Genomic DNA, 21,410 nt, shown 5'->3' with positions numbered 1-21,410 from the left:
CTTTTCTGGGTTTCTTGGTGTGGCCGAGTTTCTGATAAGCTTGTGAGCTACGAGAGGAAGCTGCTGTGAAGTCTCTCATCTTGAGGAACAAGCATAAGCAAGTACGTCACTAAAACTGCTGTCTTTGTAGATTAATTCCATCAGTTTTCTGATGGAATTAATCTAATCTTAATCTTTTCTGGTGTCGATTTAGCGGTACAAATACAAGCGAAGGCTTTCCATTTGGAGATAATCACTGAACATGTTCATGGTAGTCGGAGAGTAATTGTACCTTTAACTCTGTGTTGTTGGATCATGTAATCTCTGACTGACTGGAAAGATGATGTCCAGTCATCTGTGGTTTCCCAGCAGTGTAAATCTCAGGTAAATTTGCTGAAAACACCATGGAGCAGGACTAATGGATAGCGTCTGCAGATGAACAGAGCGAAGAAATATTAGCTGGAATAGGGCCACAGTATCAAGTCTCACTTAAATCAGCTTCATAAAAATGTCATACTGTAAATGAATACTTAACATGTTCGTCAAAATTGTGTTGGGTGTTTATGGCAGGGTCATACAATGGAGGGAAAGAGAGGCGCGCTCACAGCAGGGCTCCAACATCAATCATTTATTGCACCGACCGTGAGTGACGTGTCGATGTTTGGTTTCCCTGATGTACTGTGTTGTACTTGATGTCTATATTAATGGGCACTAACTAATACACTGTATGAGTAATACTGCAAAATAGAAAAATAGAGGAGCCCCTTCAGTTGCTGTTCTTCTGTACTTCATGACAGCCTATAAGTCTGGTAACAGTTGCTCTGAGCTGTGCAAGTGTTTATAGCTATGTGTATATCAAGCTAACATCTCCGTGAGTGAGATACTTCCACTTCATGGTGTCTAGTCGGATGATCCTGATCTCTAAGCAGGTATGCACATGTATTTCCATGTCTTGACGTGGTGTGTAAAAAATATGTTTGCATGGTTCCACACTTTGTCTCCATACGACCTGCTACATATTTTATCCATTTAGGGAACATTTTTGTACTCCTGCTTTTGGTATCGCCCACCTGGCAGCATCATGGGATCTGCATCAGGCAGTTATTGAAGATGGCGTCTCACAGTGTCTGTGTAGTCTGATGAAGAGCAGTTGTGTTCCTAACGTTACTCTGAGTTCTGATACTCTCACCTCAGAAACATTCCTTGCAGGGTAGAAAAGCTCCAACTTTTTCTCCCTCCCTGCCAAAAAAAACCAACAAACACCTGCATTTGCGCCCCAGAATTTTAGCTTTCTAAAAACGCCAAAAAGCCAAATGCAACATGTTCTAGTGAGGAGGAACTGGGCTATCACACTTACCAGGACTGCAGCCAAGCCTGAAACCTCAGACTACCGTGGACTACTTTTCTGAGAGGATTTCTGTATCTTGTGTGTTGACATGCTTCACCACTACTGTGTAAATCAGCGGCCTCTCTGCCAGTCTTAATTGTCTTCAATCTTCTCTCTCAGGTTTCAAACACAGGAGGAGGGAGGTGTTGTGGGACTCCAGCAGTCATCTGGTGACTTGTCCTCATCTCGTAGAGTCCATCCCCTGTGAGGGTCCCGCCTGCTACCTGTGGCAGGTTCATCAAGAAGGAAGATGCATTCCTACTAAAAGCACGTGCGGTCCTGGAACGGCTGTCCAGAATGTGACCTGCGTCAGCGTTACAGGTACAGATTAGCAACATACATGAGCAGATTACTGGATATCAAATTCACAGTCTTCTTCCTGTCAAAAATGTGGGTTTCTTGTTTTTGACGCTTTCCTGCACCTCAATGCTGTCGAGCCAGAAACTATAGCAACTTATTTTTATGCATTTATACATTTTTATTCAGCAGGCTGCGGTGTGTGCGCAAGCTAATGATGTGCGCTGTCCGAGTGCTAACCACTGCTGAAATTAAGTTCTATTCATGGGAGCAAAAAATAATTGCGGACACATTTAATGATCTCTAGCATAAAAAGTTTCAACACTGACAGAGCTTCAACCCACAGTTACACAGAGATATAACATAAGAGTAAGTCTGCACAGCGGCTAGCAGCTAGCCGCTAGCAGCTAACTCCATCCTGCTGTTCCGGTGTTTTCGTGACATCAAACATGACGCAGCTGGAAAAAAAATAATGCAAATGCACCTATACTGTATTAGATGCAAACATATGATACTGTTCTGTCCCCCCCACGCATTTACATACATTTTATAAATCAATCTAAATAAAATAGCAATCTGATTTTGAGGTGCGGTCCCCTCATTTAATCACCGGTTTCAACTTGGTTCATATATTTTTGTGAATAACTTGTTGATTTATAAGATAAACAAACAGTCTGCCGGGATTAAAAGAGACAGATCTAATTAGCTGTCATTACTCAACACGATCACTTATTTGTTTTTATTCACTTAAAACTACAGGCTGTAACAGAAAAACTATCATTAGAGCAGAGCTGGCTGTAAAAGTCATCCAGATTGGGGGAGAGCCCTGGATGATGGCGCCTGGACATGTAATATCATCAGCAGCATTTTGATAGATTAACCATCCAGTATAATGTGATGCATCATCCATTATTCATAGGGGACCATCACTGTGTTTATTGGGCAGAGAAAGGATGGCCTGATAAAAGTCAGAATCCAAGCCTCCATCCAATTGCTCATCTCCACGGAATGTTAAACTAATTATGCTCATTTATTTATTTATTATACTTATGTTTTATTGTTCTGTCGTTGTGAATCATGTTTATGAGAAGGGCAGTGGAAGGTCCAAAAATATTACCCACAGGAGAGTCTAATGAGTTTTGATAAGATACGAGCTTTGAAGAATTGGAGGAGGGGAAAAAAGGCTCATGAAATGATCCCTGCTGAATTTATTGTTGACAAGTTGTTTACCGTTGCCTCTTTAATTGGCTGATTGGGTTTTAAGCTCGTTGGGTCAGTTCAGACACCGTCACAGCGGCGTCGGGGCAAACGTGTACAGCGATGCAGGTTCTTGTCAGGGCGCTGCAGTGAAGTAAGCCTCGCCGAGCACAGCGACACAGTCCGGATTTCATGCCAGCAGTCGAGTCGGATGTATGAGGAGCAGACAGATGAAGGCACAGCAACATTTATTTTATTTGTCTGAATTACACTAATTGGAATCATTGGGAGATTTTAATAAGAGCAAGTCAAGTTCAATTGTCTCTGTATGTAAAATCTTGCCTGTCATCTACACAAAGCAAATTCAAAACGAACAAAAAGTCAGCTCTTGTCCTATGATTTTATTTTTTTATTTTTAAGAATTGTTTTAACAAAAATATGACTGTGATGGAGGAGGCGGTCTGTCAGGATGGTAATCTTTGTGTCAAGTGTTTGCCCATTTCGTTTTTAGAATGTTTTATTTGTTGTGAACCAATTTTTTATCACACATTTTGAACAGTTCCAACACTAACAATCAAACCCCCCCCCCCCCCCGCCATGAACATGAAATGAATGGCAAATCAGATCAACTAAGGAGGATAAGGTGGCATCTCTGCTCAAGACTCTAGCAGTCCAGTGTACGTCAGCCATGTCCTGATGCTACGACTGAGAAGCAGCAACTATCCTTGCACTTGAAATACACCAGCTACATGCTCTTTATAGTGCCGCATGATAAAAACTCACTCCTACCAAGTTTAAAGCTTGCATTGCTGCTGCGGATGAGAACTCCTTTTGTTGAAATTATTCTTTTTTTTTTGTTTTTTTGGTGCAAAAATCCCTGGGAGCCCCTTACTAGATGACGGTCAAGTTATTCTCCATATACAGTGTTCTTTTCATAACTTTTTTGTGGCTCTGCTTGACATATAAATGTAGTCGACTTTGGAGAAAGCAGCTTCTAATTGCCGTTGAGTCTGCACAGTCAGAGCCGACACATTGATGCTCTCCTTCTCAGCTGTTGTACCAGTAGAGATGATGGACACTTTGTCTGTGCTGTGCTGAAGTGTTGGAAATGAGGGAGCAGGACACGTTTCTCTCCCAGGAATCGTAAAGTTTAAGCTTTTTTCCCCGTCACAAAACACTCTGGACTAATTGGACTTTTTTTTTTTTTTTCAAGGGGCAGGGTTCATTCAAAGCTTTTCGCTCCATTTATCCCCAAAAGTTTCACAATGTAGAACCCAAAACAACTGTTGTGAAGAAAATACTAAACCTAGGTCTGCAACGCTGTTTGAATTAAGTGTCTATCTGATGTCCTCCAAGGTGAACGGGGAGTATAAATGACACAGTACAGACCATAACTCACCACCAATAACAAGCAGTGGCATTCTTCACATACCGTATGTATATCAGGACAACCTGGACGCTAACTGCTCTCAGCTAATCTCGCAGCAGTGGGTACACCGAGGAAGATAACAGGGCTCATTATAGCGGTCTTCATACAGCACAGAGAGAAACCATTAGTGACTGGCATTCAAAGTGGCATATTAATTGTTCAAGTGGATGAATATCAAGTTGTTACAACAATGTCTGATTGATGCTATTTTAGAAATATTGATATTTTCTCCAACTTCAAGGCAACTAACTGCTGGTTATTTTTTCAATCTCCACCAAAGAAGTAATGGGGTCACCGGCGTGTGTCTGTTAGCAGGATATTACAAAAACTACCAGATGGACTTTGATGAAATCGGTGGAATGATAAAAAATAAATAAATAAAAATAATAATACAAGGAAGAACGTTTTACACTTTTGTATCCTAGGCAACTGCTGTGTAGGTCAGTCAGGCCCAGACAAACATGATGATGATCAGGTAATAATCTGGTTCCAAATCACTGCTACATATCCATCTTTTGGTGGTGTGTTTGGACTTTTTTAGTGACCTCATCTTTGGGTTGATAGCAGCATCCTGGGGTTTCTGTAAGGTTTTCAATATTATTTTTGGCAATCCTGTGGAGAGGATCTGTGGGAGTCTGGAAATGCTGTGGCAGGAATGTTTGACTGACTGTGCCCAGTATAAAACCTGAATACATTGCTGGCTCATTTTCATTATTTTTCACTTTTTCTTTTTTCCAAAAGTATAGAAAATGTTTGACAGTGTGAGACGTGCCAAGGCGATGTAGAGGTATAGTGTATGTATCGATAGAGACGAAAGGATGCAGTTATCTTGGATGTAGTCATGGTGACTATATGTGATATTTATGCATTTTATAGGAGTTTGCTTTTTAATCTTATGACTGTATTAGGTGTTTTATCTGTCTTCGCCTGTAACACTGGTGTTGATTTTAAGGAGCTCCCCAGGGTCATTGAATATGTTGGCACATCTCAGAATATCAGAATAAATCTAGAATGTATTCTGAACTCTTTGGGAACATGTGCTGAATTAAAAATAAGCATAAGTAGAGTTCAAACCTCTGCAAGGCCAATAGCCTCCTCGTCTGTTACATGAAAATCTGCTCCAGAGCCACCATATAAACAACAAATGAAATATGCCTGATTTTTGGAGGGGTTTCTTGTGAAAGGTCTGTGCAATATTTTCTCAAAAGTGAAAGACAATGTTAGCAAATAAAAGAGAAAGGGGGCAAAAATATCTGCCCTTCAATTCATATTTCCAATTAAAAACGGCTCTCCTTGGGCCACCCTGTAACTCTCCAATAACTGCTCCAGTAGTTTTTGTGTAATCCTGCTAACAAAGACACAAACAAACCACTCGATGTAACTGAAAAAGCTCCTCAACAGAGGTAATAACAAGATTTCAACATATTCTATCTGATTTCTTTTTCCAAAGACAGACAAATTTAATTGGGAGGAACTTGCTAAGTTAGTTAATATTAGCGTCCACTGCCCCTGTCTGGTTACAACAGCAGCTCCATTTGAAAAGCAAAATTTTCATCAGGAAAAGCAAAAATACTGACCCTGTGATTTGACATCAGACTTTTTCATGTCCTTCACAATTTAATAAATATATAAAAGCTCACCAGTACTTGTGAAGGTGGGGGGTCCATCTGTTGGGGGTAACGCACTGATCCATCGGGTCATGACCAGATTTAAAAACCTTGGTGGTTGGTTCTTTTGCTTTAAGTGCAATTGCGTCCATGTTTCAAGCCAGCCACGTCCTGGTTCCCCCAGAGTCTCGCTGTCAAGGGACTCTTGTTTAATGCTGAACCCTGGCTTGGAGGTGGGGACGCTGTCTGGTAACTGAAGGGTTGCTAGTACGACTTAACTAGTAACCGAGTAGGTTGGCACCTTGCGCGGAAGCCTCCCACCTTCAGTGTGTGAGTGTGTCGATGGATGAAGGAGATGACACTGTAAAATTCTTTTGAGTGCATTAAAATGAGTCCATCAAGCATATGCTGAAAAACTGACTCATTCACTTGATTACTTCAGTAAAACCAGAACTGGAAAATTGAGTTAAACCTGTATCGCAGCAATTAAGTTCTCTGCACAAGAGCATATATTAGCTGTGGCATCTGTGTGGAGACATCTGCAGCCAGCTGCCCAACATGTAGGACTTCAAAGGAGGATGGAGGAGAAAAACTATTCATCTGATTGGGGTGCCAGAGGGCTCGCGGGGCCCATGCTTGACTGACTCGCAGAGTTATTAGGAGAGATTTTGAAGCGAGATGAGACGCCGTTCGACTGAAGCCACCGCTCCGCAAAACCCAAGCAGGGAGAAGCGCCTTGTCCTTTCATCATCACCCTGATCATCAGCACATCATACTGAGACATCAGTCATCCAGGTCAGGGATATGAGAGCTGAAATAGCCCCTTGGATGAGAGGTGAAACATGTATCTTCATGTAGCTACAACTACGTCCAGTTAGGATCAATTAAACCTTCCTTGGATCACACATGGTGTCATGCATCCACGTGGCCTCCCTGTTCATTCGTAGCGGGAAAAGCTCTCCATCTTCCTTGACTACTCTACCTCAGTCTGCAAAGCGTGCTGCCTTTGTTGGGAGTGAGCTCCATCGTAATCAGTCAGGTCCTCTGTTCCCTGCTCTACTCAGGATAACCCCGCTCAGTGTTTACACTTAGGGATTGGACTCTGACACCACCTCTTATTTCTCCTTGGCTTCTTCTTTTGTCTCTTTTTATTGCAAAGCACACATGACTTTTATTTTATTTTATACAGTGGCCAATAGCATGTGTTGCTAGTCTACGATACTTTAGAACGATGCCCAGTAATCATCAAAAATATACCGAGCAAACATACAGAAACAGGACATTTTCCTCTGTGTCCAACTTGTTCCCAGAGCTCAGAGATCTTTCTGACCAATCTCCTTTTATTCTGAAGATTTCTTTGTGGCCGTGACGATCCATCCCTTTGCACTCAAGCAGAGCATGAATAGAAGCCACAATCACTACACAGATTTTTCCCCTTGATGAGGTCAATTAAAGATCCCCCCCAAACCCTGCAGATTTGTCACATCACAATGCCGCAGATGTCACAAGTCAGCAGGGAAAGGTCACTTGACATGTTACAAGCTGGCATGCCACTTAGCTGCTGTAAATTATATATTTTTATAATAATTTAATGGAAAATGTATTGTTCTTTTATTACTACAGTTTATGCAATCCAGCAACAATATGGGGTGTTCCAGTAGCTTCCACTGAATTTGACGCAGTTATGCCAAATCAACTCTTCTGCTAAAAAGATTTAAAACTCAAGACACATCACTTTATATTACATTTTACCGCTTCTTGTATTTTTTATGTCATCGCTACATTCAGGAGGTCATTTAAACGTAACTCAGGGATAATTGAGCAGAGAGATCTGGTTTTGAAGAAAATGTCAAGTCTGAAAGGAAGGCATATATGGGGCCTTCAAGGAAAAATGACATATACGAGAGAATGCCGTTGAGGAGAAACACAATTTAAATCGAGGAATGCAAACGCACAAAATGATGTGTGCATGCTGCTCACTCAGATCGAGGCCATCACTCCCCCTGTACCTCCTGGAGAGCTTCCATTTCGCAAGCCTAGTTGAATGCACGTCCTCAATTTGTACGTCTTTTTTTCTCTTTCTATATCTGCATTATTTGTTTTGCGTACACTTTCTTCTTTCTCAAATGTACAGTAAGCGCTTTATGGCCAAGTCCTTGGGGGCCACTGTTGAAACACAATAAGGAGGAGCAAGCTTGGCTGAATTGGTCAGGAAAATCTGCTTAGGATGAAAATGAAATGTATAATTTTCTGGATTACTCTGCCATAGGGAGTCCCAGGCCCCCAGTTGTGATATACTTTTCTGATCCGTTCTGCGTTATACCCCAGAGGAAAGAACAGGTGAGGTTGTCAAAGTCAGTGAAAACTTTTTTTTCATCCTAAAATGGAAGCGTTCTGACAGATTTTTAACCAGGTTCTTCTAGTCCTCCCGGAGAAGGGAGAGGCTTGCCCATCTTCCTAAATTTGCCTCTCGTTTGTCTCAAAAGTGAGAAAAAGTTTGGAGCCTGCAGTGGATATGGGATATGGGAAACTTAACTTGTTTAAATAATCTATGGCTATGGAATACCATAACCTCAAGTATGAGTAAAACTGATTGCCCAGCTTCAGGGGTGCTGGTTTGGTGCTCTCAATGACCAGGACACCTGAGTGAGCTTTGTATAACTGGGGAGAAAAACTGTGAGAAAAAAGGATAGTTTTAAAAAGTAAATGCAAGTCAAGAAAATACTGGTCTTGAGATTTGTGCTGACAATCTGTTTATTTCACGTCACTTTATTGAGATGTTTCGAGTTCAACTTTCCCACTTTTCCAGTTTGCAGCGCCTTTGAATGATGACATTACATAAAATTTTGGAGAAACAAATCTTAAGCCTGATAGATGACGTGGATGGTAACATATCTTGAAACTCAGGTGGTATCAGGGAAATAGGTTTGTGAGCTGCAGGCACTATTTATAACTGAACCTCAATGAAGTGGCAGGCGCCGCGGAGATAAGGGATGTTTAGTCAACTTCACTCCGTGATTGATTAAGCAGTTGCACTGTAATTTCTCATCATAAAACTAGTTTTCATCTCAAGCATGAGAAACTTACTTTTCTGTTTTCTTTCTGAAAGAAAAAGCCCCTTTTGAGAGGATTTCATCAGATGAGGATTGAAATTTTTATCTATGGCTGGCCAAGCGATGAGAAAACAACCTCTATCTGTTAAATGCCAGGTTCTATTGTTTAGGAAATACAAGGTGATTCCAAAAGCATCCAGGTATGGATGAAATAGAATGCTGATTTAGTGGCGCAGCCAGGAGAACCATCACAGGATGATTCAGGGACATCCACCCCAGGGAAATAATTCAGGGAAAATACATCAATCTGTTGCAACACCCACTTCTAATTCTCTTATGTCTATTCTCTCCTCATCTGTCTCTTGCCATCTGCCAATCCACTTCAGGCTGTGTAGATAAGAGACACAGTCCTCAAAGAGGACAGAAATCAGCAGCTGCTCTATAATATGGGCTCATCTTCGTCAGAAGTCCACTGTAGTTAGGCTATTAGGAATGATTACACACCAATTCAAGTACAACTTCATTATCACATTGCTTTGAAAGACATATAAAATTACAGGACGTGCAACACAGATAACCACAATTGGAAAAGGTTTAATAGAGGACCTTCTAAAATTGATTTAATAGCATCTTTGTTGTACGCATGCAAGATCTGATTTATATATTTCCACGTGTGAGATTCAGACGGCTGGTCAACTGGATTTTCCAATCTTGACAACGCTTAAAGAATGGTTATGAATGATTTCCAGGTGGTGATTGGAGGGAATATGGAGCACAAACACAAAGTCTAGTTCAGAAATGCTGACTGACAACCAGGAGGCATCGCCTGATGGATGTAGCATTAGCATTAGCATTCAACCAATCAGATAAACTAACGGATGTAGAAGCAGAAGCCAGTGGGTAGAAAAGCAAAAACGTATTTTCCATTTGGAAAAGCCTCGAGTGGCATTCTTTACTCTTCTTTCAAAAAGGAACAGAATAAATATCCACTTCCTAACATTCATGGAGAGGCAACGTTTTGATCACAAGAGAACTTCATCAGACATTAATGATACTTTATTAATGGGTCTTTCTTCTTTTCTCTCCAGTTTGAGTTTTGATCCTGAACCTGCGAAAGTCTGGTTGGCCTTGTGTACCTTAGTGTCACGTTTCTTTTCTCTCAAAGAAGGAATTCTCTCCAGTTCTGATATGGCTGATGCTGTAGCAGCGTCTGTGACAGCTCTTCAGGAGCCATCATGTTGTTTTGCGCAAACAGTCTTGCTGATGTCACGCTGGTATCTCCTGAGACGCTTGATTGGTGCGCCTCTGACACAAATGCAGAATTTGGTTTTGCATTATCTTGCACATCAGCTGTCTAAACTACTAAGACTGCTAATTGCAGTGGCTTGATCGGGATAAATGCTAAATGGGTGGTCCTGCACGCTGCCTGAATTATCAGCCATGTGGATTGTTAGGATTAAAATATTAGAACCTGTTTAAATCTGACTTCATGTCACTGATCTCCCACAGATCTTGCCAGGCTCCTTAGCACTTAGCATGAGTGCTGTCCTCTTCATTAGAGATTTTATTAACACGTTCCTAACTCGGTAATGACAATCAAAAATGTACCTACGTGCTATTCTAAGGGACATAAATAAATGTAGACTCATTGCACACTGAGATGAAAATAATGTGGCATTTCACCCAAGGAGGCTAATAGGCACAACAGAACAGAGAGCTGATGTGCATGCCAAAATGAAAACATGCTGGGTTTGTGGAAGCCACTTTTTTTTTTTTCCTTATCCCAGGCTTAATAAAGTTATTTTGACAGCTCCAACTCCCTGCACAGCAACCATTCACACCAGTCCCATTTCTCAAGCTAACAGCTAACCACAAGGCACAGGCCACCCTGTGACGGATAACTAGTGTGGTTTAACAATGTATGCTGGCTGGCTAAAGTCACATTTCTGAATTCAACCCCAATAATCTGTTGCAACACTTCCTGATCAGCCTGCAACTATCAGGCAACGATTAGCCAACCGCCACGACTGTGGAAGTGTCACATAATGAAAAAGCTGGACATGACTGCTCGAGTTCCCTGATTGACAGGCAGCAAAAACATTCATCAGAGACCCGGGGTAGTTCACCAGAGCCCATTTGTATGTTCACAGTAATTTTGTCCACTTTGCTTTGTTCTTTGGCCCCAGAGCTTTGTCTTAAAAGCTGCCTGCGTAGAATGAATGTGATTATTAACTTTTGAGCAAAGGCGTGGACTTCCATTTTTCTCTATATCTACCTGAATAACAGTGAGGAAGATTAATTGGTGGGTGGGCGAGTGGAACAAAAAGCATTTTGAAAATGCGTGCAGGAGGCAGTGCTGTTATCTGAGTAAGAGCTCCAACTACAGATCCCTATATCAATAATGCAAAAGGACCCACGGGGCAGTCGTCTAGTTGCACAGTCCTCCCTTACACGTGGCCTCACATACACAAACACACATTCACACACACAAGTCGTGACTTTTGATTTATGTTATTATACCTTTTGTCTGTAGGCAGTATTTCCGGACAAAGCTTTGTTAATCTTTTGCTTGAAAGCATATTTATATTTTGTCATTATTATTAAGCAGGATGAATGAATTGCTGATTTCACCTCCGCTTGTGAAGTGGTAGCAAATATATGTTTTACATCGTATCTCATACTTGCTTGTTCTTTGATTGTTTGGTCTAAACCTGACATTTTGATCTAATCATAACCACTTATTACACTTATTATGTTTCAACCTCGGTGAGAACAGTAAGATTATCTGAACACCAAAATCACAAAATATGTTGAAAGAAGAGAATCTGAAATTGTTTTAAACCAGTCAGAAGGTGCCACTCGCCTTCATCCTTCCAACATGTCCTGTTCATCAGCTGTAGAACTAACAACAGCTCCACCCTAGGATAGGAAGCTACAACGGGACATAGACTTTGATGAAAATAGTTGTGGGTTTATAAACGCTCATGAATTACCACAAGCTCCCAGCAAGGGTGAACAGACCTATATAGATATTGACTTGTATAAATACAGCATGAATAAGAATAGTAAACCAAATCAATAATTCCCAGTTAAAGCAGACACATTGGGCGGAAAAATGCCAATAAGCATCATTTATCTCATGACTTCAAGCTAATTATATAGGCGCTGACAGCTGTATTGTATTTTATCAGTATTGATTTGTCAGTTTGGCTATATATTCTCAAAAAAATACATTATTAGCTGTTTAAATGTCAAATTATATTAAGCAACACATTTGTTTTTCCACAGGTAATTGACTTATAAAGGTTTGCTCAGAGAAAATGTATTCCTCTGCAGTTTCTTATTAAAGTTGTCTCTCTGTAACTCACTGTCCGTTTTTGTATTCCCACAACATTTCCACACAGCAGCTAAAGCAGGTTGAGAGACGGCACACTCAGTCTGTTGTTCTCGATGTGGGTCAGAGAGGATTCATAGATCCCACCGTACATAAACTTGTTCATTTAGTGCTCAGTTTGTGTGCAGCAAGGATGCCTGAAATAATTACCTGGGTGGGAGTAAACCAAGACAATGAAAATGTGCCCACGCAGTTTAAAATTTCACCATCGGCTCTAAACGGTTATGTAAAGTGTAATTCTTATTCAAGTGCTGCAGCCTCCAGTTCTGTGTATTTGGAGATAATTATGAAGAAAATCCCCTGCGCCCCCAGAACTTTTTTTTGGAGTGACTGCTGAGTATTGTTGGACAGTACATTGCATGTAATGGCAACCCCCCCCCCCCCCCATGTGCTGCCATTGTTAATGCAAGGTGTTCAAAGACGATAATTGTTCTTAAGTTTTAAAGCACATCAGGAGGAGAACTTTCTGAATTGAGTTTTTTTTTTCCTAACTGCAGATTAAACTCTCTATTTCAAGTCCATGTGTAACTCTAATGAAAGGATAAAGCCTCCCGTAAAGTTGCCCGTGGAACCTAATCATCACTTCAAGCAGACGAGAATCTCCTGGTATATAGACACCAGTAGCTTTGATGGTTGGAGATCTGTGATGCTTTTCATACTTTCAGATGTATGTGATGAAGCAATACCTCTCTCCACTGTCCTCTTCAAGGGTATTCGCCTGGAGAAGAAAACAAAATACGAATTGATGACAAATCTTCCTGGCGAGTGTAAGTGGTGAAGCATATTCCATAGTGGCAGAGATCAACCAAGTTAAAGACAACTGCTTTGTGTGAGCAAATATCCCTAAACAATATTTAGCTGCTGCTGGCTTTGTTTACATATCGAGAAGATGTTCTGAATTTGATCCCTCTCTCTGGGATGATCACAATGAGAAAAATCATTATCATGGATGCACAGTTAAGAAAATTGTCTCATTCTTTCTGGTCCTCTCAATCCTGAAAGAAGAGTTAACTGGGAGCTGTGATAAATATTTCATGAATGCAAGATGAAGGCTGAAGGATAGCTTTTAAAACTAGCTCTGAATACCAATGGGATGGCCTTATAACTTAAGATAAAAAGAAACTATTTGAGTTTGACAAACTTTTAAGGTGTGTGCACATCAAACACGATTACTACGTGAGTGTCGTGCAAGTTTCGCTGTTGTGATTTATTTGCATCAAATGCCACGGAATGATGTTTTGCCTCAGGATAATTTGAGTTTTCCTGTTTGAGTATTCTCTTGCGAGAAAAAAAGAAGTCTGATACTGTTTTGTTGTACTACTGTTTATGTAAATGTTAAGAACCAATTTGGTGATAATGGAGGTGTTTAAACCTTAAATGTAGAGGTCAGGATGAAGTCTGTGTGAAGATCTACGCTAACGCTAACTCTAAGAGCTAACGGTGAACAGTTATCGTTAGCTTGCGGTGAACCAGATGATTTTCTGACTTGGGGCTATTGTTGGCGGTGGAATGTAGGGTGATTACAGTGTGTCTCATGAAGGGACTGCTAGCTGCTAGGTGGGATGCATTTGTAGTGGTTCACATAAATATATCAACTCCGAGTGCATGCTAGCCATAATGGCTCTAAGGACCAACTCTCTCTGACAATGTCTCGTGTTTAATGACAGCACAGAGACATCCGTACCCGTGGCCCCGACACCATTTGCCAACTGACTGTTGTTCTTGACGGCGACCATCAACGACATCTCAATCACACACAGTGAACAGTGATGCATGCTATTATCCTTGTTAGCGTGCTAAATAACTTAAAGCTGGATGTGGGTGACGTGAGGGGAGTATTAAGTGCTGATGCGGATTCAAACTGTGTTGTGGATGTCAGCTAGCTGCTTCTAAATTACACCTTTTCGCCATCGCATTTGGTTTGTAGAAGCCTTGAGGAGGGGCGCCTAAAATATATCTCAAGTAAACAGTATGGCTGAAAATGTAAAATAATTGATAAGTACTTTAACTTTACAAACTGTTTAGGCCGCTACAAAATGTTTTAGAATCTTAAGATGTAAATGAGCCTGATCATACTTAAATCTGGACATCCAAGAGAGGGATTCAGTGGTGATTCCAACTGTGCACTTTTTCTTTCAAGAGCAGTGAAGGAAAAGTACTTGCTTATTTCCTCCTCCATGATGAGAGGAAGCTAAGCCTTCCTGGAAATAGCTATCACTAGATAAGACAGCCCCCCCCCCCCCCCCCCCCCAAAAAAAAGAAGAAAAAAAACATGTCCAAAAAGCTGACCACACATTTCCAGTTTTTGTGCTGCATTTACACATATGAGATCAGATAGAAGAGCTGTAGAGCCGTACACCTCTGGGGTTCATGTGTTTTGATCAGAATGTTTAAATCAGGAAGAACTACCGTGCAAGCTTAAGCCTGATCTGATGGATTATATTGTAAATGGCAGTGCTTTCCTCTGCTTCCTGTTTTTCCACTTCCTGCATCCTTTCCTGGGATTAGGATTTTAATCTGGTCCTAATGTTTGATGGCTCTATTTACGCTCAGTTGTTTTGCCGTCTGATATGTGAGGGAGGTAAAAGTAACATGAAACCCCTAAAGGTAATGTCTTGGTTTTACTTGTCTTATTTATCTAGGTGATGACGCGCCCATTGCCCACTGTGAAGACGAGCCTCCGCCCACACAGGTGGCCTGCGAGGTGGCCTGTCCTGCAGACTGTGTGATTAGCTCCTGGTCCACCTGGTCGCCCTGCTCCCACAGCTGTGCCTCTAAGACTGCAGAGGGTCGACAGAGCCGCTCACGCACTGTGTTAGCCCTCCCAGGAAAAGGTAACGCACTTTAAACTCTGACCTAAGTGACTATATTCCCATTTTTATGAATCTAACTAAAGCATCCACTTTTTCAGACAGATTAAGTCATGATTGCACAGCATGTGACCCCTTTTTTAACACAGATTTAAGTTTTATTCAAATAATTTTCTTTTTTATATGAAGTCATGGAGTGGTCGGAGTGAGATTCTTTCCTTTTTTGGTCATAGAGAGGAATACATGTATATTTTGAGGCCATGAGATAAAACCTGTTCTGTTTATCTAGTTTCAGGCCACAAGGTAACCTTATTCATATTTTATTTTAGAGCTAAAAGACATTCTTACTTTGAAGGAAGTTGTATCTTGTGGCTGCATATTAATTACATTGTGGGATCAATTTAATGTCTTGTGCCTCAAAATAACTAAATTGAGGGAACTTCAGCCTCTTAGACAGCGGCTTACATTCTCAACACCGCCTTCGCCTCTGTGCGTGTTTTGGATTTCCTATCAAAGAGTTGAGTTTTGTTTGTATTCTGCATTTTTGAAAAATTTGAAGGCCATCCACTCAACCGTACATGCAGATTTGTTGTGCTTAGATGTGTTTGGATCCAGATGCAGACAGAGTGCTGGCGACCAGTTGAGGAGTTTTATTCCAGACAGATATGAGATTAGGCAGGGATGAGTTCCACAAGGCCATGCAGTGGAAAACCGAGATGGGAGCTTTGTAGTTGAGAAATGGATCTTCAGCAGAGAGAAACGAGCAAAGCGAGAAACTCAGTTTTGTTTTGTCAAAGGAAGCTGGCAAACAGTAGTTTTTGATGGTGAAATATGAAAACTACAAAATGTAGAATATTAATTGTTATTGGGAATGAAATCAAGAAACTGAACTCAAAAATAAAACATGAAGATGAAGGCTTTCTAAAACACTGTCGTTTTACTTGGCTGACTGTTACTTGGGAGACTTTATTTGGGCACTTTTTATGTTTCAGATGACCGTCTATTAGCGAGAACTCTTTCTCGGGCTATTTTTCTGCATACGCCACATGTTGTGTTTTCAAGTCAGACAGCACAGCCTCAGCTGCCAGCGACTTCCAACTAATCCCTGTAACCAAGCGCGTATCTGCAGTAAGAGCTGATGAAAGACTCTCACAGCCTGGCAAGGTTCCACAGTGTGTTGTTTATCATGTCGGTGGCAATCTGTGTGCTGATGCAGCTGCTGTGTGTTGGTGTTCATATGTGTGCATGTTTGTAATAGAATAGCGTGACAGTTTTGAAAGTGTGCGAGACGCCAAACATTTGAAGGGTGAAGGCGCTTATTCAGGTCGTGGTTCAGCCCTCACTCTTCACTTCAGAGCATTTACCACTCCTTAGATGACGGCTGTGATCCTACCTCCATTGATATGATGCAGTACCAGTACCCTCCTGTCAGATACTGTTGAATCTCAGCATCTCAAACAGTCATATGTATGTGTAGTCTTTTCGTAGATATGTTTTAATCCTTACACACACACACACATATATATATATATATATATATATATATATATATATATTTCATTGTATTTTTTTTTGTCTGTGTTCACAACATTGACTGGTTCACACAGTAAAATAACATTTTGGCATCGGACATTTCTGCAAACCACAGATTGGTAAAATCTCAGTGTTTTTAATATGTTTCATATCAACAAAAAGCAATAGCACGATTACAGCTATTTTTTTTTTTTAAAGGAGGTCTGTTAAGGCGGCGAATGGGTCCAACAAACTCTAGATTTTTCAGTGGTACACTGCTTTTCTGTCCTGTCCAATTATGATCCTGAGTTTTTCATCTTCCAACCCTAATCAATTTTTGTTTGGTTGGTTTTTCTTGTTCTCTGAAGCCTGATGGTTTTTTCTGATTGTAAATAATTTACTTTTTTGGTCATTTATTTAATATTTGCCCACATAAAATGCGTTTTGTAAGACTTTTTCTCAGAGGTATCAAATTAGCAGTGTAACCACTCACCATAAGGAGAGGAGAGAATGTGAAAAGGGCAGACCATCTTGGTGAATACATAAAGGGTTTTCACAAATTTACTATTTTCAGTGTTGCATTGCTATGGAGTTTGAATATAGAATTGCACAATGGGTGTGTAAAAATCGACTAAATCTATGACAGCGAGGACACAGGGAGCACGGACTGCAAAAGGTTGTTGTGTTTTGGCTGTGGGCAATGCTTCACTTGGTCCATGAATGCAGTAGTGAGTGACCTTACTGTGACTTTTGAGCAGTAACTTGTGAGGCCACTGCTCAGCCAACAAAAACATTTATTTAGCCAGTAAGCAGCCACAAACCATTCGGATGGAAATGAATCCTGATGTATTTTGCATGGTTTTCATTCATTCATTTTTTTTCTTTACTCTGTGTGGTCAGATGGAAAAGCTTGTCCTGCAGCTCCAGCTCTGGAGGAGTGGAGAGTCTGCAACGACCATCCCTGCATTATCTTCTACTGGGAGGCCTCGGCGTGGGGTCCTTGCATCGAAGATACCTCCATGATTTTCAATGGAACCAGCTTCCGGAATGGGACGCCTGCCTGTGCCATGGGTGTCCAAATCCGCAAAGTTACCTGCATGAAAATGAATAGTGGACATGTTGTAAGCAAAAGGTATGACAGCATTTCTGTGTGTATATACCACCGAGCACTGCAGGCATGACATCGTTTTGTTGGCCAATCCGGAAATTAGAAACACTGTGGGCTCCCTCAACCAAAATCCAATGGGATTTTTACATTGCATTTAGCATTTTTGCCATAAAATAAGTTAATGAGTGTTTATTCCTTTGTGTAGCGTAAAATTCTTCACAAATGCCAAATTCCAGTTTTGAGTTTTGAAGTGTAACATGCAATTGCTAGTACAGAGTTCAAAACTATTGGCAGTACAAAGCTAACGTTATGCTGTCCACAAATGATGCATCCCCACAATCAGCTTCATGCCTCATCTTGTCTTGTTTCGCCACTTGTTAGCAAGAACACTTTTTTAAGGCACATAAACACTTCGAAACTCACAAGTACAAATATTTACAGTGTCTTAAAAACCTTCAACTATTTCAAGCTAGTGTGAGCTCCTGACCTTGTCTCAGGCATTTCATTGGAACAATTCTAGCTTATTTTTTTAGAATTGTTTTGCCACCTCTCTGTTTGGCATCGCAAATCTCTTTTGTTACATCTCAAAATTGTGATATTCCCTTTTCAATTTGAACTTATTTTTGTGTATTATTCATGTTTTTTAAAGACTTCATCAATCAGTTGGTGTAGGCATCCTTATGTTTTGTTCTATAAGACAAAGATATGTTCTTTTTTTTTCTGTGAGCCTGCAGCTGAATCAATTCTTTAGTATTTAGTACCAGAGAGTCCAGATGTGGTTGCATGTTGGTGGTAACACTTGACTATAGAGAACTCACCCATTCAAGCTAGCAGAAGCTCCCGTGCGGGGTGACTACCAGCTCCTCTGGAGATCGGAGTCTTGCTCAAGCACACTTGGACACAATCTGGGGATCAAAACAGTAACCTTTCAATTACTAGACAGCCACTCTACCCCCTGAGCCATGCCACCCAGCATTTCTGTCAAATCAGACTTCTATAAATGCAAACACCAGGTGTAGAATCCACTGCAGAGGTGTTTCTCAAAGGTTCCCAGATGTATCGACATGTTAGTGCAATTCTCATTACTCCACCTTTTGGAACATCTAATCAAAAGAAGTGAATTTGAGGTTTCATTTCAGTCCAAGACTCACTTGCCTACACTGAATATAAACTTGATTAAACAATTACAAATATGACGACTACAATATATCTTCTTGAGTCATTTCACACAATTTGAAAGTGATGCTGTAACATAACTTTTTTCTTCTTCTTCCATCCCCTTCTGCTTAGAGAAGTTTCTGACATGGGAAAATATGTAAATCACCTGCAGTTGGCAGTTTTCCTTGCTCTCATACATCTCAGACTGTAGATGAATTGTAAGTCTCATCATTCTGGTACTGATCAGAGTGTGTGTGTGTGTGTGGGGGGGGGGGGCTGCTATCTTTGATTCTGATCTACTAAAGCTTGGATACCGGAGCCGTAGAGGCTCCTGGACGACCAAGCGTGGCTGCTGCTGTTGGGAAGACTCGGCACCTGAAAGAGCAGATTTAAATGACTTGGGTCTATGGTGCTTATATGGCGTGGGGTAGGAGATTTGGCTCAGTGCTCTTTTATGGATGTTTTCCTTTCTTCAGGATTTACTGGACAACAGTAAAGCTTTTTATTAAGGTTTATTTGGCCATGATTTCAGTCAGCCAGGGGGGTTTTGGAATATGTCAATTGGGAAAGCACTCTTGGATTAAGAGGTTTATGAAGGGGGACTGCTGGTTACGGCCTATATTCCAACCTTTATTGGCCTCTTGGGACTTGCCAACTGTTATGGAGTTTCGCTCAAGGATGCCATGGGAGGGTAAAAAAAATACAAAACTTAAAGTAACCTCAAAGCTATCCATTTTCTGGCAGTTATTTCAGGCAGATGGATATGCTGGCATGCATTGTCTGTCCACACGTTCTGCCTCCGGTTTCCTCAGACTTTAGGAATGTGATGTGTTCTAAACCTGCTTTTATGTCTAAAGTCAGAGTCGCCCTACGCCACACCGACCAGCTGGTCTTTCTCTGGTCCAGGAAAGTGTGAACTGGATCACTGCACTCTGTCCCTTAACAACAGTATTTATATCCTGTATTCATCTCTTTTGTCTTTGGCCCCACTCACTCAAGTAAAGCTCTAAGTTTCCAGCGTCTGAAATACTGGTGATTGAAACTAATTCTGATTTATGAGAGTTGTCCATAAGGGGTTTGTTCAATTGGATTTACCGCCTGAACAACTTCATGTTGAAGTGAGTGGTTAAAAGTGGCGCTGGCTTGTGACCTCACCCTCCCTGGGTCAGGTTTCTGAGAACCAAGTGGTGTATTTCGTATCACTTCCCTATTTGCATACAGTAGTAAGAGGAAACCTGCATGAAGGGCATCAAAGTGTTCATAGAGTGAGCATGGGTGGCCTGTACATCTCAACCAGGGTTCAGCAAGCCACCAAGGTTTTGTCCACTGAGGTGTTTTTGTGTTTTCTGTGTGTAGGAGGATTATTTTGTTATATCTGACCATTACTCCTCTTTCATCATACAGTATCAGACACTTTGCTGTCATTGTAATGACGTTAAAGCCCATACGAGGAAGACGGATTTATAAATGATTCACTAGGTTTGCCCTTCCTTAGCTTGGTATTGACAGGGCCGTAAAGTGAATTAAGGATTTTCGCCGTTGAGTCTCTCTGAAATGAAATCAGAGTTGTCGTTTCGGCACATCTTCAACATATCCTGCAGATTCAATCATATCTCTGTTATTCATGTGATAAGAGGGTGTTCATATAGCAGAACACTTGATTTACAGCGCTGTGTGTTGCTATTCATCAATGGTTGATTTTGACTGTTGGTTTCACAGTAATTCAGTTGTTTCTATCTTGGCAACCTCATCTTTCTGTCCTCTCAACATGTTTTGTGCCACAGTTTTCACAATATATATCAAACCTTTCAGTTCCTTATATTTCCTAGACTGAAAAGCAATCTCTCCTACAATTTTTGATACCGTACTTGCACTCTGTTATTTTAATCAAAACGCAGAGGGAACCTTAATATTGCTGAATAGCTCCTATCTAAGAAGCTGGAGTAGCGATTTGATGCTCTGCTGTTTGAGAAGAAGCATAAGCAGCAAACATCTTGCTTTTCATGCATATCAGTACTCTCCGCAGTGAACAGTAGCTCAGTAAAAGGTTAGTTCATCATTCTTTGAAGCCACCAGATAAACATTCAATAGATTTTTAGCTCTTTTTCTGATTCCAGTTGTAATTTCTTGAAGATTAAATATTTGTAATCAAATTTATGTACTGAAAAATAAGCATGTCCCCCAATCAGCATGGCATCACCCACCAGTTTGTGGTGGATTCGAGTTTGGCATTCTGAGCATTGCAAGCTTCTTTTTTCATTTTTCTTGTCTTTGCAGAAACAGAAAATATGTTTGTTTATGACTGAGCGGGAGGAATGAGACCTGGATCTGTGAATTTAGCTTGAGGCTGAGGGCGATCGTTGCCACCAACTACAAACAACAGCAAAACTGTCCACAAATGTCTTGTTTACAGACTCCCGAGCGCATCGTCCTGTAAAACCCACGTCATATTTATCCATTTGTATGCTCAGTAATCCAC

General features: G+C 40.9%; 1 protein-coding gene across 1 annotated transcript in view; it reads left to right on the top strand.

The window, feature by feature from the left end:
- thsd7ba (thrombospondin, type I, domain containing 7Ba) overlaps positions 1–21,410 on the top strand; it is a 208,141-nt gene that overhangs the window by 113,886 nt on the left and 72,845 nt on the right. The window contains exons 11-13 of the mRNA XM_086219797.1: positions 1,487–1,687; positions 14,986–15,177; positions 17,566–17,797. Coding sequence (XP_086075923.1) covers positions 1,487–1,687; positions 14,986–15,177; positions 17,566–17,797 — 625 coding nt within the window. The remainder of the gene's footprint in view (positions 1–1,486; positions 1,688–14,985; positions 15,178–17,565; positions 17,798–21,410) is intronic.

Source organism: Aulostomus chinensis, chromosome 12 (genome assembly GCF_037954235.1).
Source record: "Aulostomus chinensis isolate RoL2024-O1b breed Wild chromosome 12, RoL_Achi_v1.0, whole genome shotgun sequence".
Lineage (NCBI taxonomy): Eukaryota > Metazoa > Chordata > Actinopteri > Syngnathiformes > Aulostomidae > Aulostomus > Aulostomus chinensis.
The sequence above is the reverse complement of the archived record's forward strand: the minus strand, read 5'-3'. Positions and strand labels throughout refer to the sequence as shown.